This window comes from Symphalangus syndactylus, chromosome 3 (assembly GCF_028878055.3).
Source record: "Symphalangus syndactylus isolate Jambi chromosome 3, NHGRI_mSymSyn1-v2.1_pri, whole genome shotgun sequence".
Lineage (NCBI taxonomy): Eukaryota > Metazoa > Chordata > Mammalia > Primates > Hylobatidae > Symphalangus > Symphalangus syndactylus.
Window position 1 is genome coordinate 43339130 of NC_072425.2, and position 19560 is coordinate 43358689.

At 31.5% G+C, this 19560-nt stretch overlaps 1 protein-coding gene across 1 annotated transcript; it reads left to right on the top strand.

Moving 5' to 3' along the window:
- Positions 1–2669: 2669 nt before the first annotated feature.
- Positions 2670–3895, top strand: LOC129478480 (cytochrome c oxidase subunit NDUFA4-like). Its single transcript, XM_055270054.2, has 3 exons — positions 2670–2742; positions 3112–3155; positions 3510–3895. Exons 1-3 carry the CDS (start codon positions 2670–2672, stop codon positions 3816–3818), a joined length of 426 nt encoding a protein of 141 aa, XP_055126029.1. The 3' UTR covers positions 3819–3895.
- Positions 3896–19560: the final 15665 nt, after the last annotated feature.

Consider the following 19560-nt stretch of genomic DNA (forward strand, 5'->3'; position numbering starts at 1 on the left):
ACCCAGGAAAAGGAGAATAGAGAGGGGCAGTAGGACTCCCATCAATCATACCATCCTTGGTGTGGGAGATAGCTTGTGTTTTCAATTTTTCATTAGCTTTTTGCAATAAATCTAAAATATCCATTTTAGAATCTTGTAATCTCTTAGAAGCTTCTGTCAATTAAAATATGCATCCCATTCTGTCTTCCTAATTCAGGAAACCTGGGTTTCAAGTACCCCTTTTAGATGAACAATCTCCTCCATTTGGAATGTTCCACATATGGCTATTGTAATTCTGAATTATCTTTGGTAAAAAATTGCCACTTTTGTAAGTATTCACAGCTTCTGGAGCCATAATTTTCATATGTGAAAAAGATAGGCATGCTGCAAACTGGAGTACTCAGTCCTTTAGATAGTAGGATCCCATTTTTACATTGAATCTTGGGTCTCTCGGAGCTGAGATAAAAGCTTAAGGAGGAAATGTCATAGGGTTCAGTTGTGTGCTATTTTCATCGTGTTTTTCATTGCATAGACATTTTCTTGAGGTTGGCGGGTGACCTAGTATCATCTAACCCATCTATGACCAACTTAACATAGGAGTCTTTTTGTAGGTGACAGGGTGCACTGACAGCTTTTTGGTGCCCAACCCAGTGCCCACCAGCCAAGTTGTGGCTTGGCTCTGAGATTCCCTTGACCAACTAAACCAATGATTTTTCCTTACCTTAGCCCATAAGAATAAAAGCAATGAAAACTTGTGAAAGATGGAGACACCTTCTGGAAGTAATTGCCATTTACTGCAATTGCTCTCAGTTACCTTTAAAACTAAAGCCCACTGATCACTGTTAACACCCAAAATCATATGCCCTATGACAGCACAAACAAACTCTTGGGACAAAAAAGCCAAAGAGATCAGGGTGCTCAAATATAAAAGACAGCAGAGCTTGGACCTGAGAGAAACAGAGAGAGACAGAAAGAGAGAGAAAGTTGCTCATGACTTCCAGGCACTATGAGGAAGACAGTAGACTTTAAAGGTATCAGCAGTCTTTCCTTTGGGTCCCTTTGTGGTAGCCAGAATTGTTAAAAATAAAATTTCAACAAATTTAATTTAAAGATGTAATTGGCTTTTATTAGTAACTCATGAACCAGGCAGCATCCCACCTAGAAATACAGGGAAGCTCCACTGAACTTAACAGAACAGTGTTTTTTTTTTTGTAAGGTAGATTAAACAGGAAAAAGAAAAGAGAGTAACACAAGAACCAAGAAACCAACCAAAACACACACCACACACACACACACACACACACACACACACACACAAATAAAAAAACAGAAAGCAGATTGGTTAATATCAGGTTACTTTCATAGTAAGGGATAAAGAGGACTGCCTTATCATGCTGGCTCAGGTTGATTGGTCTCTTTCTAATTGTTTGCTGTGAATCTCCCACTTTTTTAGAAAAAAAACTGGCTTTTGGGGGGATTGACTTCCTTCCATTGAGTTTCAGTTTGATTATGTGGTACTTAGCATGGACTACATTTTGGTTTGGTCCCTTTGGGTCTAGTGCAGGAGCTCAGTCCAAAACAATGGCCTCCTATAAATTTTATTTAACAACCCTGAAAGTCCAATTTTTTTAAAAGCAGAACAGAACAAAAGTATGGGGAAACATAGCAAACTCTTCCTACCACAATTGGTACCCAGTGAATGATTTGGGGAGGGGAGAAGGTTAGGGTAGAACCAAAAAGGGGGATTTCCAGAGGGGAACCAGGATGCCATAAGCTTGTCTTCCCAGGACTTTTTCCAGGCTTTCCCAGGTTACCACCTCTCTTACCTCCACCTCCCATCCCAGAACTTTTCAATTCACTTTCTTTTATAAAAGACCTTGATGGCTTTTCAATTTGGGGTTCTAATCTGAAAAAAAAAATGGCTCCCTGTGGTAGAGAATGTAATTATTATCATCTATGCATAATAATAATCATATAAAGCTATAATAATAAACATCCTTGAAACTACCACCCAACATGAAAATTATAACCCTATGATTTTAACAAACTGAGTATGAAACAACGTCAAATAACTGGGTATTCCTCTTCATAACCCATACTGGATTGTTTAATAGCATATAATAAGACAAAGTAACAATAACTTGAAAAAAATTAGTTAACCTTCTCAAGTGAAAGATGTCTGGATGAAGGAGGACCAGGATTGAGGCTCCATGGTGATCAAGGATCTGAGACTTCCCTCATTTGCTCTGCCATCTTTAACTTGAAAATTTTTTTTGCAAGACCACTTTTTAGTCCAAGATGGCTGTAAGAGTTCCAAGCTTCACATCTGCATTCCAGACAGCAGGAGAAGCTTTCCTGGAAAACTCACCCAACTACTTCAGCTTATATCTCATTCACACCCCAACCCTGAGAAGTGAGAGAGAAATGTAGTTTTCCATTCAGGCACACTGCTCTAGAATCTATCACAAAGGATGAAAAGGAGTATTTGCTACTGGATTGGCACCTGGCAATCTTGTGCCACATGCTTCGTGCACAAATGCTGCTCAACACTGAAAAATATTTTTATCAACCCACATCTTTATTTTTCCCTCACTCACCTCCATTCCTCAGGAAAAAAAGGAACTTTTAGCCCAAAGTGCATCAAAGTTATGATTATGAGAAGTGGCAAGAAAAAGATGTCTTTCTTATAGATGTTCTTTTCTGAAGAATCTGACAGAGCCAGGATTCATGTTCTTCTGGTCTCTGACCTGCAAAATGCTGCAGGTGTGGCCAGGCCTCTAGGAGATAGCACAGAGAACAGAGCAAGGGACATCCAAAGCTAGTTATCTGGGGATGGAAGGATGCCCTAACAGGAAATATAAAGGCACACAATGTATTCTTCTTCTGGGCTCCTCATGGTTTTCCTAATCCTCTACTATAAGATCAGATTTTTGGTATCAGGATGGTGGGGTGACATTTTGTTTTATAGTATAACTCTCAATGTCTGTCATTGGAGTATTTGGCTGGGTGAGGGGGAAGAGTCTCATCACTGGAATCACAGAGGCATAGCTTTAGTTTTAACTGCTTAAGTATTTAGAAATTATCTCCATGAAAACTCATCCATTTAAAGTTTTCATCATTTGGAACTTCTAGGATACCACATCCAAACCCAAAAGAGTACTTCACTGAGGACACAGGTATTTTCTTAACAAGTTCAAACATGAAACTGGGATAACATTTCAGATCGCACTTCCCTTTTCTACCCCTCAAAAAATTCCAGATTAAGAGTGTCAAAAGAGTATGTAGGATTTAGAGAGGAAGATGCCTCCAAAACAAACCCATTTGAAATGTATCTGTAGAGCCAAGGATTTTACCCACACTGGGGACCACAGGAAATGACCTACCCTGAGATGTGTTTGGTATTTTTGAAAGAGGGCAACTCTAAGCTGGACATTTGGTGATGAGAGAGGATAGAGAAAGGAAAACCTTGTTTTATCTGTGTGGGTGTCTTTTGTAATCTTAAAAGTTATTATCCAGCAGATACTTCTTAGCCCAGGGCCTGGTGGCTACGCTGGTTCTTTCCTTTCCAATCGGAGGCCTCTGCCACAAACATCCTCCGCCAGATCATCAGTCAGGCCAAGAGACATCTGAGCTTGATCCCCCTTTTTGTATTTACTGGAGCTGGAGGTACTAGAGCAGCACTGTATCTGTTGTGTCTGGCATTGTTCCATCCAGATGTTAGTTGGAACAGAAAGAATAACCCAGAGCCCTGGAACAAACTGGGTCCCAATGATCTATACAAGTTCTACTCAGTGAATGTGGATTACAGCAAACTGAAGAAAGAAGGTCCAGATTTCTAAATGAAATGTTTCACTATAAGTCTGCTTTAGAATGAAGGTCTTCCAGAAGCAATCCACACAATTTTCCACTTAACCAGGAAATATTTATCCTCTAAATGCATGAAATCATGTTGATGTAATCTACTGGAGATTACACTGATTAATAAATAACTGAAACTTGAAAAAGACAGTTATTATCCAACTTGATAGTCAGAAAACTGGAGTCTGGAAATCTGAATTACCACCTTCCTATTTTCATGCCGCTCTTCTTCCTGCTTGTCAATGGAATTCACTTCCCGTGGTGACCATCTTGTTTAGCCATCAGATCCTGCTCAGCTCATATTCTGAATCATTGCTAATTCTAAGGGTAAGTTTTTCTGTTGTGGCTACAGCATCACTATGGTAGCAGTTATAGCACGGATTGGGAAATGCAAAGAAGAATCAAAGTGCATTCTGTAGGCCCAGGAGAATGTCAGATGTGTATGTGCAACAGGGAGGAATGGTAATGTGGCTTCATGCTGGATATCCTGGAGAGAGAAAAGGTTGACTTTCTTTTTAAGCTCCAACTTCTACTTCACATAAAGCAAACCAACTACTTTTTTACAATGAGTTGTGAAGTCGTGAAATGTATCTACTTGCAGAAAAATAATTCTACAGGTATAAAGCTGTGTATATTTTTTGAAATTTATAGTCTATACACTGGGATAGAATTTAAGGACTCAGAAATCACTTTTTCTCATGACAGTCCCCCACCGCAGACATCAGACATCAACTTTTTCCCAAACTTGAAGCACTTAAAAAATAGGTCCAGAAAAGGGCATATTGCCTTTTTCCTTACTTCTTTCAAGAGGGGGATCTAGATCTTCATCAGTTTGCCAAACCAGAAATGCAAACTAATAGGTGTATCTTCCTGTCTCCTCCCTTTCCTGAGCTTCTTTTAATTTCCCACTCATTATCTTCTTCTACCTGCTTTTCTGTCTTCATTTCCATCTATCTTCTTTTCAAAAGGACTCACAATGACTTTCAAAAACATACTGTATCATGAGCACTCTGGTGGGCTGACTAATGCCCCCCAAAGATATCTATTTCCTAATCCCTGAAACCTGTGAATATGTTACCATACATAGTAAAAAATAGTCTTCGCAAATGTGATTAAGAATCTTGACATGCAGCGATTATCTGGATTATCCAGCTAGGCCCATTATAGTCACAAGTGTCCTTGTAAGAAGGAGGCAGGAGAGTCAGAGTTAGTAGTCACAGATATGGTGATGTATGTAAAAGGTTACAGTAATGCGAGGAAGAGGCTCAAAGATCCAAGAAATATGTGAGAGCCCTAAAAACTAAAAAAGACAAGAAAATGGATTCTCTCCTCAAAGCCTCAGGAAGGAACCAGCTCTGTTGACACCATGACTTTGGATTACTGGCACTGACTTCGGACTTCTAAGATAATAAATTTGTGTGTTTTTAAGCCATTAAAGTTGCAATAATTTTTATAGCTGAAGTAAGACACTAGTGAAAAGACCAAGAAACAGTTCCAGATTAAAGGAGATTAAAGAGGCAAAACAAATACATGCAAAACATAATTCTGGATTTGATCTTGAACTAAACTTTTTCCTTCTGCTAAAAAGTATATTAATGAGACAAATGATGAAATTTAAACAAGGGTTATATATTAGATAATATATTTTATTAATATTCTCAATTTTGAAAATTAAATTAGGGTTGTATATAATGTCTAGAATATCTTTGTGCTTATAAAATGACATGGAGGTAGTTAGAGATAAAGGAACACTGTCTGCAAGTTAATCTCAAGTAGTCACCCCCTCATGCACACACAAATATTGTGAAAGTTGTCAGAATAAAAATGGAGTCACTAATGTCAAGAAAATTCCAACAAATAAAGCCACAGAAGGCCATGAAGAGAGAGTTCTCAGATTTGTATGCCTGATAATACAAAAGACTCTACAAAAATCACAACTTTGCACAAAGGCCATTGCAACCTTACGCAAAAAAATATTTCTGCACAGACATCTGTCCAGCAACTGCCTGTCCAACCTCAAAATGGTGTTGCGCTTGTTACAGATCTTAGTAGTCAAGAATAATTACTTCAAAACAATTATGAGAGCCTCCTTTTTTTTTTCTTTAAAAACCTTAGCCTTCCTTTACCTCCTTGAGTACAAACATAGTTTACTATGGCATGCATATTCCCACTGCAATGTTCTATCCCCAAATACACAATTTTTTTTTCTTTTTGAGAGACTCTGTTATTTAGGTTGACATATATAATATCAGAAATGGGATGTGAAAAAGGTCACTATTGGAAGAAATTGATGGCTTTTGGAACCAGTGTGCGGTACTCACTTGAGCCCTTTGATCCCTCCACTTCCACAGCTCACCTTTTTGGCCCTTATGAGCTGAGCCTCTCTCCTTTTGACAAGGGCTTTTTTACTTTATTTGGGATCCAGTTTAAATAAGACCACTTTAATAAGAAATCTTACATCCCTTCTGGGCTATAAAATACTTTTTTTTCCAGTCTTTCCTGGTAAGTCCTGGTATAAAGACAAGTCTTTTTCGATTGTGTACTCTTGCTTTCTAGAGAATTTATATTCGGTCTGTGAGGCACATCTTCTCTGGATTCCATGCGTAGTTTAGTATTTCATTTGATGTGCACACCAGGGTTAAAATTTTGTGAAAACTCTTACCTTGGTTTCTTTTGATTATGTTTGACTCCTTTCCCTTATTATTTCTGAAAATCTTCTGGGAAGAAAAAAATGGACATTCTAAACAGTAGACACAAGATGGCTAATTAAAAGCCACTAGAGCAGTCACCACCATTTAAAACACCAACTTAAACCCCTGATATTCCCTGGATTTATAGTATTTATAGTTTTGTTGCTCTTAAGGGATTAATAAGAAACAGAATGGAATTCTCAGATATTAAGGCATGCCAGGTTTCCTGGGCCTCCAGCTGGCTATGTATTATGGCCATTATTTTAAAAACCTGCAACTATACAGTTAACATGCAGTCTTTTAAGTTCTGTATCTCTCCATTTTTTTCTTCCTACTTTAAATATGTTGGCTTTTCTACTAGTGGCAAAATAAAACTCACTGCTATCTCACTGCTCTGGCATTCCAGCTAAGATTTAACAACAACAAAAAAAATTCTTAAAGAGCTTGCATATTAATGGCTTTACAAATTACAACAGCTCCACAGTAACTAACAACATGGACACCTTCCAAAAATATAAATTTAGGTTTGCCTGATTAGCAATTGAGTACAATGATAAAACATTTAATTCAAAACTTAATAATCTAAAAAAAGAATATTAAAATGCTTCCCTGCCCTCATGTGCTAATCAAACAAATCAGACTGGCAAACAAAAGACAGATTTGTTACTAATTCAAAGCAACTTGGGAGATGTTTTTCTTACACAATTCAGCTAGTCCTCACCACAATGCAAACATTAAAAGTTTAAATCTATGGCTGCATAGTATTCCATGGTGTATATGTGCCACATTTTCTTAATCCAGTCTATCGTTGTTGGACATTTGGGTTGGTTCCATGAGTTCGTGTCCTTTGTAGGGAGATGGATGAAACTGGAAAACATCATTCTCAGTAAACTATCGCAAGGACAAAAAACCAAACACCGCATGTTCTCACTCATAGGTGGGAACTGAACAATGAGAACTCATGGACACAGGAAGGGGAACATCACACTCCGGGGACTGTTGTGGGGTGGGGGGAGGGGGGAGGGACAGCATTAGGAGATATACCTAATGCTAAACGACGAGTTAATGGGTGCAGGAAATCAACATGGCACATGGATACATATGTAACAAACCTGCACATTGTGCACATGTACCCTAAAACCCTAAAGTATAATAAAAAAAAAAAAAAAAAAGTTTAAATCTAAACTCATCTAAAACTGGGCAAAAAGCAGTAAAAGAGGTTTTTAAAAATCAAACTGCCCTGAAAAATGCTTTACTCAAAATTTTGATCCACAGCCTTACCTACTGGGGCAAAAAAAGTTTAGCCATATGAACAGGTTCCAATTTTGTCAAAAATATAATTTGGATCCAACTGTCTTTTACAGACTGATGGGTTTATATTACCATCCCCTAACTAAAATTCTAAAATAAAAACTATAAGCTCTTTGTTTGTGTATGTATGTGTTTGAATAAATTTATACATATGTACACGTATTGTGTTGTATGTTGTGTCTATATGGCAAAATCTGGCTTAGTTGACCCAAATTCCCTTAACAATTTTTATTTAGATAAATGGGCACTCATATAAAATATAGAATATATAGTTATTAACCCAAATGCTTCTTAGTTCACGACTTAAGTAAATCTTTAATAAATAAGCTGGTATTTAAATTATTGATAAAATAAAAATAAAAATTTCTTCAAAATTGTCAACATACATTTTCACCTGGATTTGCTGGCCAGACAGCTTTATATTTTTTGCTTATATAGATAGATAGATACACACACACACACACACATATATGTTTATATATATTAAGGAGTCAGGGTTTGGCGTGAGAGTTATGAAACTCTTAACCCAGCCTAAAACAAAATGACCTTTGTGTAATATTTTGATAAATAAAACTAAATTAATATTGTTGGTTTAATAACAACAGCTAACTCTTCAAAGTTATTAGGATAATACTCATATATTTAACTTTAAAGTTCTCACTTAGGTGAACACCTAATGTTTACACGTTATAAAAATTGTTAACAAAAAAAGTAACTTAAAGTAGTGACTATCTTTGTCTAACATCTCAGTTCTTATAAATAATCTAGGTAAACTTAAAAATAAAGTAAGTAAATATAAATGAAATAAATGCTCATAAATAAACTTTTCATAGAACTTAAAATCTTAAAGTTCTGTTAAATTAAATAATAGATATTCATTAAATGTCTGAGTTATTTCCAAATAAAATTTAAAAATTGTTATAGAAAAATGTTTCTAAAATTTATAAAATAGTTTTCATCTATAAATGAGAGAGATGATTCCAGATTTCTTGCTTTCTAAGTTTTCACTCAAATTTAAGGATACTAACAGTTAAAAATGCTAATTAATATGTAATTCTGTACATAAAGTGTACAAAAAAGTTTTTAATATTTAAAAATTATGAAAAAACATTCTTTATTGAAAAAATAATTTGTCTAATTTGAAGGTCATTTTAAATTTGTTTCAAAATGTAGATTAAAAAACAAAATAAAAACAAACCAATAAATTCAAAGAATGTAAAACATATTATAAAAATGTATTTTTGTAAAAATAACAGCTAAAGCAATAACATTGTATTAAAAAAACTTGTACGGTAAATTTGTGTCCTAAACTAAAATAACTGTTTTTGTTTTTTTTTAAAGAACATATAAGACAAAGCAAAATGTCTAAACATGTAATCCATGGTGTATACAAGTTGTAACAAAGTTCATAAAAAATTTATTTAAAAATTTTTGTGTGTGATCAAGAGATATTATAATTTTTTAGAAATTATTTAAAAGTCTCTAAAGATTAAGCTTTGATATTAAAAATACACTAATACAAAACTAAAAATTATGGTCCTCTACGTTGAAACAATAAGGTTTTCTTAAAATATTAATTTGCTCTTACTAAAATTCCAAGTTTTGATTTTTAATTCTAAAATATATATTTTTAAATTTCTCAGATTTACATCTCAAAAGTTCAACTTTTGCTGTACTTCACTGCACATGATTTGCAGATCACACATCATTGCCTTCTGTTCTTTCTCCCCTTAAAAAAAGATTTGTCTTTTTTCTTAGTTGAGGTGATAACTCTCTCTCTCAACCTTTGTCAACTCCTGTAACTTTTCTTTATCTGGTTTTAACCCTGCTCTTCTGGCATAATGCTGAGATGTTGTCATAAAGTTCTAAAAAACCAATGTTTTCCTCCAGTGTAACTTGATTCTTTAGTCTTGGCTTTTCTTGACATGCCTAAATTGTTCCACATAACCAAAAGTTTCCATGCTGTTAGTAACAGCCAATGTATTTCCCTGTTCAAGGCATTTTCCTGTTACATTCCTCTATAATATAGTTAACTCACTTTTCTGGTGTCTGAACACACTTTTCTGGTGTCTGATTAAATTCAAGTACCCATTTCCTCAGATTTGACTTTCCAGTTATTTAAACGAGCTTCACATAAGGAAACGTAATCACACTATGGGAGGATTTTTTTGTTTTGGTTTAGTTTGGTTTTTTTTAACTTTTTGTAACTGGCCTTAAAAAAAAAAAATTCAAAGATTTTATGTTTTATTAAGATAATTGCTGCATTGAATTTACTAGGTTTTGGATTACTTTAAAAGTAATAAATAAAGCTACAAGGATGTAAAAAGTAACCCTTTTAACTCCTTAAAAACTCTATTTTTTTAAGTCTTTTGGTTATCACTCTGGCTAAATAAATAAATTTTATATAGCCATGACCTGTAATGCTGTTTTAAACAAGTGTTTTAAACCTTTTGACATCTTTGGTAGGATTCCCTAGGTTTAAAATCCTAAATTAGGTCTTTCTGACATAAAATTAACTTTAAAATTTTCCAGTTGAGCCACAGAAAGCATATATATATATATATATAAATATATTATAAATAAAAATATATAATATATAAAAATATATAATATATATAAAATATATAAATATATAAAATATATATTATATATAATATAAAATATATAATATATATTATATATAATATAAAATATATAATATATATTATATATAATATACAATATATAATATATATTATATATAATATACAATATATAATATATATTATATATAATATAAAATATATAATATATATTATATATAATATAAAATATATAATATATATTATATATAATATAAAATATATAATATATATTATATAATATAAAATATATAATATATATTATATATAATATAAAATATATATGTTATATATAATATAAAATATATAATATATAAAATATATAAATATACAATATATAATATATATAATATAAAATATATTATATATTATATATTATATATTATATAATATTTATATATAATATATAATATATTATATATCGTATATCTTTATATATGATATATAATATATAAAATATAAATGATATATAATATATCATATATAAAATATATATGATAAATAATATATCATATATAAAATATATATGATATATGATATATCATATATCATATATAAAATATATATATGATATATCATATATCATATATAAAATATATATGATATATGATATATCATATATAAAATATATATGATATATGATATATCATATATATAAAATATATATGATATATGATATATCATATATATAAAATATATATGATATATGATATATCATATATATAAAATATATATGATATATGATATATCATATATATAAAATATATATGATATATCATATATCATATAGAAAATATATATGATATATCATATATCATATATAAAATATATATGATATATCATATATCATATATAAAATATATATGATAAATAATATATCATATATAAATATAGATGATATATAATATATAATATACATAAAATATATGATATATAATATATAATATACATAAAATATATATTATATATAATAAATAAAATATAATATATATAAAATATATATATAAAATATATTATATCTTATATATTATATAATATGTAAAATATTTTGTTATTTATATATTATATATAATATAATAAAATATTTTATTATATTATATATTATATATGATATATATTATATATTATATTACATTTTATTATATTATATTTAATTTATATGATATATATTATATATTATATATAATAAATAATATAATAAAATATATAATATATATTATAAATAAAATATATATAATATATTATATATTATATATAATATATGTAAAATATATAATATAAAATAAATATATATAAACTATATATAATATATTATATATAAAACATATATATAATATATAAAACATATATCATATATTATATAATATATAAAACATATATTATATATTATATAATATATAAAACATATATTATATAATATATAATATATAAAACATATATTATATAATATATAATATATAAAACATATATTATATAATATATAATATAAAACATATATTATATATCATATAAAATATAAAACATATATTGTATATCATATAATATGTAAAACATATATTATATATCGTATAATATGTAAAACATATATTATATATCGTATAATATGTAAAACATATATTATATATCGTATAATATGTAAAACATATATTATATATCGTATAATATGTAAAACATATATTATATATCGTATAATATGTAAAACATATATTATATATCGTATAATATGTAAAACATATATTATATATCGTATAATATGTAAAACATATATTATATATCGTATAATATGTAAAACATATGTTATATATCGTATAATATGTAAAACATATGTTATATATCGTATAATATGTAAAACATATGTTATATATCGTATAATATGTAAAACATATGTTATATATCGTATAATATGTAAAACATATGTTATATATCGTATAATATGTAAAACATATGTTATATATCGTATAATATGTAAAACATATGTTATATATCGTATAATATGTAAAACATATGTTATATATTATATAATATGTAAAACATATGTTATATATTATATAATATGTAAAACATATATTATATATTATATATTATAAAACATATATAATATATATTATATATAACATATATAATATTATATATAAAACATATATAATATTATATATAAAACATATATAATATATATTATATATTATACATAAAATATACATATAATATATATAAAATATATATAAATAATATATATCATATAATATATAAATAATATATAATATTATATTATATTATATATTATATATGTTTTATATATATTATATATAACATATACAATATATAATATATATTATACATAAAATATACATATTATATATAAAATATATATAAATAATATATATTATATAATATATATAAATAATATATAATATATATAAATAATATATAATACATATAATATATATAAATAATATATATTATATATAAAATATATATAAAATAAAATATATATTATATATAAAATCTTATAGAAATAGTAAATAATTAGGCATTTGATAAATTGCAGAAAAGACATTGTCAGGTAATGATAGTAAATCTTCTTTCAGTTACATTTAGGAACATGGTATTGATATAAATATTCCAAAAATTATATAAATTCATAATAATCTAATGTTATCAGTGATCATTTGATTGTTATATTAATCTTTTCTAAAGTTATATTTATATAAATATGCTATTCAGGTAACTTTCTAAAGTTATATTTATATAAATATGCTATTCAGGTAACTAATTGAAAAAATATATAAAATTTATAAAAGTCTAATGGTCCTGGTGTAATGCTGTCAGTCCTGATTCTGGTTATCTTAAAATGCTACATACAGTAAAAATAACTAGCTTCCTTGTCAACTGAAAACTTTCATCAAATTTTGACCATGGCTATTCTGAGTCCTTGTTATCCACAGTTACTGCTTTAAATCCTTTAAAAGATTTTGCAATCAGCTATAGTCTAAAATTGCTTCTCATGGAAAAGCAATGAACTCTAATAAGTACTCACACAGATTTCTGATAAGTTTTAAATCAATGAACTAAATAAAAATTTCTATAACTCTAATAAAAAACTAATAGACTTATAAAACTACTAATCAGGATTAAACAAAACTAAAAATTAATTACATGAAATTGAATAATTGATACGAATAATGTTCTTACGACTTTTATTTAAAGCATTGTTGGCTCTTTACTTAAATGTTTTTATTTCCAGATTTAAGAAAATTTTCTCTCATAACCTATCTGTAGTTTACAAAAACTTGGGAAAGTATACTTTTGTAAACAAAGATGAAAACATTTGCTTTTTCTCCCTGGTTGATTCTCCAAAAATGTAAAAAGCATTCATAAGTATTTTTATTTTTATTTACATAATTTGAATTAAAATCTGATCTCTCTTTATAAACAAAATACACTTTAAAAATTTGGTTATATTAACAAGGCTTTAGCTAAAATGTCATATTTTTAAATGTACATAAAATGCCTGTCTTCAAGAATTCTCAGCCTTAAAATGAGTAAATAAAAATTGTCACTTCCTGTCAGGCTCAGGAACTTAAGACTATAAATAAAATCTAAAGTTGGCCTTCATTTGGCTTCCAAGCCTCAAACAGTTTTTAAATCTAAAATTCTCATATGATCAATATTTTAAAAAATAAAATTATATTTCTTTAAAAAAACCCTATGATACACCTGTTACTAGATTATATCCCTGCACATTGTTTTCAAGATCTTGTTATCTACCTATAGACTGAACTAGATCCTACATTCTCCTAATCTCCCCGAATATTTGGCTACAACTCTTCAACTCAAAACAAACACTGCCTTATTCCCAAAGCTCTATAAACTAAAACCAAATGGATTTTAAGAAACAAGCCTCATGCCTAAGATATGGACCACACAAAAGTTCACCAAACTGCCCAATGTCATGACCAGAGACATTCAAAGTACAAATCAAAAAGAAAAGTTAATGTTTTCATGCTGTAAACAGCTTTGACCAAGACATTAAATAAGATTCCATATCATAATGAAATTTATGTCCCCTTAATGCTACCGTTTTCACTTGGCAAGATCATAGTTTAATTAAAATTTCACAATCAATGGCTTCTGCTGGTAATTTCACAAAACCTAACCTAAGAAATCATTTAGTATCCATTAGTTAAACTGAAAAAAAAATTTTACATATTCATGGAGTACACATGATATTTTGTTGCATGCATAGAATGCGTAATGATCAATCTGAGTATAAACTCTGCCCAAATCCATGGCTGACTGCTAAACTACTCACCTGTGGGTAACATCCAAGGGAGGCCAACAAAAAAAAAGCAGAGGAAAATAAGAAGAGTCTATCTTTGAAAGATAAGACTGCACTTAGTGAGATTTATAAGTTTACTATTTATTTTTATTTTTTATTTATTAATTTTTTTTGAGACAGATTCTCACTCTGTCACCAGGCTGGAGTGCTGTGGCACAATCTTGGCTCACTACAACCTCCACCTCCCGGGTTCAAGTGATTCTCCTGCCTCAGCCTCCCGAGTAGCTGGGACTATAGGCGCCCACCACCACACCTGGCTAATTTTTTGTATTTTTAGTAGAGACGGGGTTTCACCATGTTGGCCAGGATGGTCTCGATCTCTTGACCTTGTGATCCACTGGCCTCGGCCTCCCAAAGTGCTGGGATTACAGGTGTGAGCCACCATGCCCAGCCTTAAGTTTACTATTTTTTAAAACTAAATGTGCACAGCTGAGGCAGCAGAAAGCAGAAGCTTTACTTGCTTGAGATATCAGAAGGCAGCTTAAAACCAGAAGAGCAGTTTAAGGGGGAGTTTAGGGAGAAAACTCCAGAAGCAAAAGGCAGAGAGAACAAGCCCAGAATCTGAGCATAATTTCTGCCCAAATGCTTGACTAATGACTAATCTACTCAGTCCCAGGAAAGATACTTAGGGGGGCAGTCTAAAAATCAGAAGCAGAGGGAAGAAAGAAAAACCAGCAGAGATAGTAGCAGCTACCGGAGACATATGGTTTGAAAATTGAAATTTGAGACCAGGCAAGTCAAACTGCCCACTAGAACAAAAAGCCAACAACCTTCAGGAAAATGTAACAGAATTCAGAGTTGCTACAATTCATTACAACGTCCAGCTTAACCAAATTTATCAGATGTGCAAAGAAAAAGAAGCATGGGAATGCTAGAGATGCTATTTTAATATCAGAGACTTTAAGACAAAAATTACTGCCAGACGGTCAGGTGGATCACGAGGTCAGGATATCGAGACCATCCTGGCTAACACAGTGAAACCCGGTCTCTACCAAAAGTACAAAAAATTGGCTGGGCATGGTGGTATGCGCCTCTAGTCCCAGCTACTCAGGAGGCTGAGGCAGGAGAATCGCTTGAACTCGGGAGGCAGAGGTTGCAGTGAGCCGAGATTGCCCCACTGCACTCCAGCCTGGGCAACAGAGCGAGACTCCGTCTCAAAAAAAAAAAAAATTACTGCCAGAAACAGTTATTTCATAATGATAAAAGATATCACAATCATAAACGTATTTTTGCCAAAGCAAAAAATACATGAAACAAAAACTTATACAACTAAAAAGAGAAATAGACAAATTCACAATTATGTGTTTAACAGACTTTTCCTATAATTGATAGAACTGAAAAAAATCAGTACAGAGGAAGATGTAAATGACACTATTTCTACACAGATCTTAGCTCATGATTAAAGAACACTACACCGAGCTATTGCAAAATGCATCATCTTTTTAAGTGCATATGAAACGTTCCCCAAGACAGGCTATATTCTGGGCCACTAAAAAAATGTCCCAACAGATTTTAAAAGAATATATATATATATATATATATATATATATATCCTTTAAGATTTCATTCTTTAAAAATATTTATATATCCTTTAATATTTAATATATATTCTTTGAGTTTATACATATAGTTAATGTATTTTATATACATTAAAAGAATAAAATTAGAAATCAATAAAAATACCTAGAGAAGCCCCAAATATTTGAAAATTTAAAAATACATGTCTGAATAACATGCATAAAGAATAAATGACAAGGAAACATTGAAAATATTTTGATCTGAATCAGGTAGTCAATATGACCTGTCTGGTAGATGTGAATCAGCTTCTTTAGTCAAGTAGTGCTTGTTTAATGGGCCTGTGTACAAAATGGCTGTGTCAGTAGGGACAGATTCTGAATGATTTCAATAATTGTACTGATCAATTTCAATAATATGCTGATTTTGCTACCGTTCGTGTTAAGTGCTCAAACTGTCAACAGCAATGATCAAATGCTGGTTCTGTGATATGGCATTATTTCCTAGAAGAACCAACCAGCTACCTGGTGCCAGGTTGGTTATACTGCACATCTATTATCATAGGGGGAATAACCATTTGTCCTCTGTAGAGATTTCTAGGTATCAATTTTCTTTCCTAGGCCACAGCACTTCTGCTAATACCACTATTCATGAACTTACAGAATAAGCGTACCATTGCCTTGCTCTACCACGTATTACTTTTGCCCAGGGGACCCATTTTACAGCGAAAGAAGTATGACAATTAACTAATACCTTTGGAATTCAGTGGTCTTACCACGGATCCCATCAAACAGAAGAAGCTGGTATCATTAAATGGTGTAATGGTCTTCTGAAGGCTCAGTTATGACACCAGCTGTGAGACAACACCATGAGAAGTTGAGGTGCTATCCTCAAGAATGCAGCATGTTCCTTAAACCAATAGCCAACATGTGGCATAATTTGCCTATAGCCGGAATTCAGACGTCCAGGAAGCAAAGATATATTCTTCTCACTATTACAGCAAAAAAACTTACTACAGAGATATTTTTTTCTTCCAAGCCCCACAAACTTAGTAGATTTGGAAACTCTAATATCCAAAGAAGAAGTACTTCCACCAGGGAATTCACAGCCTATTGAGCTGGAAACTGGGACAAGAAAAGCAAGGCACCACTATATAGCCTTAGGTAATTGATTACAATACCAATGGGAAATTAGTTGCTGCTATACAATCAAGTCAAGGAGGACTATATCTAGAACCTAGAAGTTCATTAACAAGTCCATGTGAGTACACACATATCCAATGGTCCTGATCAGTGGAAAACTGAAGGAACTCAGTAAGAAGAGATGCACCAAGAACCTAAATCTTGTAGGATCAAAAGTTTGGGGCGAGCGCTGTGGCTCACGCCTGTAATCCCAGCACTTTGGGAGGCTGAGGCGGGCAGATCACTTGAGGTCAGGAGTTTGAGACCAGCCTGGCCAAACACCATCTCTGCTAAAAATACAAAAATTGGCTGGGCGTGGTGGTATGTGCCTGTAATCCCAGCTACTCGGGAGGCTGAGGCATGAGAATTGCTGGAACTTGGGAAGTGAAGGTTGCAGTGAGCTGAGGTTGCGTCACTGCACTCCAGCCTCGGTGACAGACTGAGACTGTGTCTCAAAAATAAATTAAAAAAATAAAAATAAAAAAGTTTGGGTCACTCTGTAAAGAGGCTCATACAGTGAAGTGCTGGCAGAAAGGGGAATATGCAATGGGTAGTGGAAGAAGAAAGCTATGATTCTCAACTTAAATTTCATGACCAACCATAGAAGTAGGGATTCTAACAGTTATGTTTCATATTGTTCATCCTCCATCCTCACTCTTCCCATTAGGAAGGGTAATAGTAATGATTAATATTTTACGTCTCAGGTATATGCTCAAATTCAATTACTCTATTATGACACCATAGTTACTGGAACTTTTTTTGTGTGTCCCAAAAGGTGTGTTCAATTTTTATATGAACAAAGTACAAGAGAAGATGTTCAGAGCAAGAAGGAGTAGACTTTACTGGGTATCTTCTGTTTATGCCTCCTGATCATCCAATCAGCTCTGTGTCCTGGGAATTTGAGCTACATGGATTGCATCAAGGGCTCTCTTGCCCTCTGATTTCTGGTTGGGTTCAGCCAATGGCAGACACCACCAGGAGATAAGATGGGAGGAAGAAAGTAGAGTTATGCTATTTATTCTCTTGTCTCTTTCCCTGATGGGTCACCATAGGTTCACTGCCTCATTCTATTAGTGACAGGTCCCATAGGATGTCTCCCTTTTTACAATTATTGTTTTGTTGTTTTAATAACTGTTTCCTTACTTTGCTCATCAGGCCTAGGATTAGTAATAGTTCCTTGGTATCAAGCCCTAGGGTATGCACTGCACTGTGCCTTATTGGTTTTCTTTCATTTCACCCACACCTTTGAGAATAGATTTTTGTCATTATCCTGTTGTAGTGTGTTATTTTTGGTCAAAGTCTAACCGATAAACCACCCTACTTGCATGGAGGTTAAGATGTTTACTATGCTAATTGTAAGAGTACCCACTACTAGTCTCTAACCACTTATTTTATTATTCTTCATTTTTTTTTCTATTTTTGCTTTGCTTTGAGAAGAAATAGAGCATGTAGATTAAGAGAATGGACTCTGAAGCCAGATTTCATGGGTTTGGATTTTGGCTTTTCCTCTTTCTAGCAGTTTGACTTTGGGTGAGTTACTGAGCTTACCTGTTTCATGGGGTTGTTGGAGTGATTAAGAGTTAAGAAAAAGCACTCAGGACAGTATCAGCCATAGAAAGTACTAGGAAAGTGTTTGATTTTACCATTAAAAATATTTATCAATACCTGATGTGGTATGTATTTATTTGTTTATTATCTATTGTCCACCCAAATGTAAGCTCCCTAAAGGCAGAGATTTGGTTTTATTCATAGCTGAATCCCTACTCTCTAGAAAAGCACCATCTCATAGAACTTTCTGTGATGATGAGATGTTCTATAGCTGTACTATCTAATACAGTAGCACTAACCATATGTAGTTACTGAGCATTTCAAATGTGGCTAGTGCTACTGAGGGACTGATTATTACATTTTATTTAATTTTAATTAATTAAAATTTAAGTAGTTACATGTGACTAGTGACCATGAGATTGGACAGCACAGACATTGCCTGGAACGTCATAATAGGTACTCAACGAATTTTTGTTAAACAAGTGAATAACTACCAACCATTTATAGAAAGCTAGATA

What these genes read in the sequence shown, in the direction of transcription:
- LOC129478480 (XM_055270054.2), top strand. Translation starts at nt 2,670, where the DNA reads ATGTTCTTTTCTGAAGAATCTGACAGAGCCAGGATTCATGTTCTTCTG. An exon ending in TGACCTGCAAAATGCTGCAG is followed by an intron (nt 2,743 to 3,111) that starts GTGTGGCCAGGC and finishes TGGAACTTCTAG; the next exon opens with GATACCACATCCAAACCCAA. An exon ending in GTACTTCACTGAGGACACAG is followed by an intron (nt 3,156 to 3,509) that starts GTATTTTCTTAA and finishes GATACTTCTTAG; the next exon opens with CCCAGGGCCTGGTGGCTACG.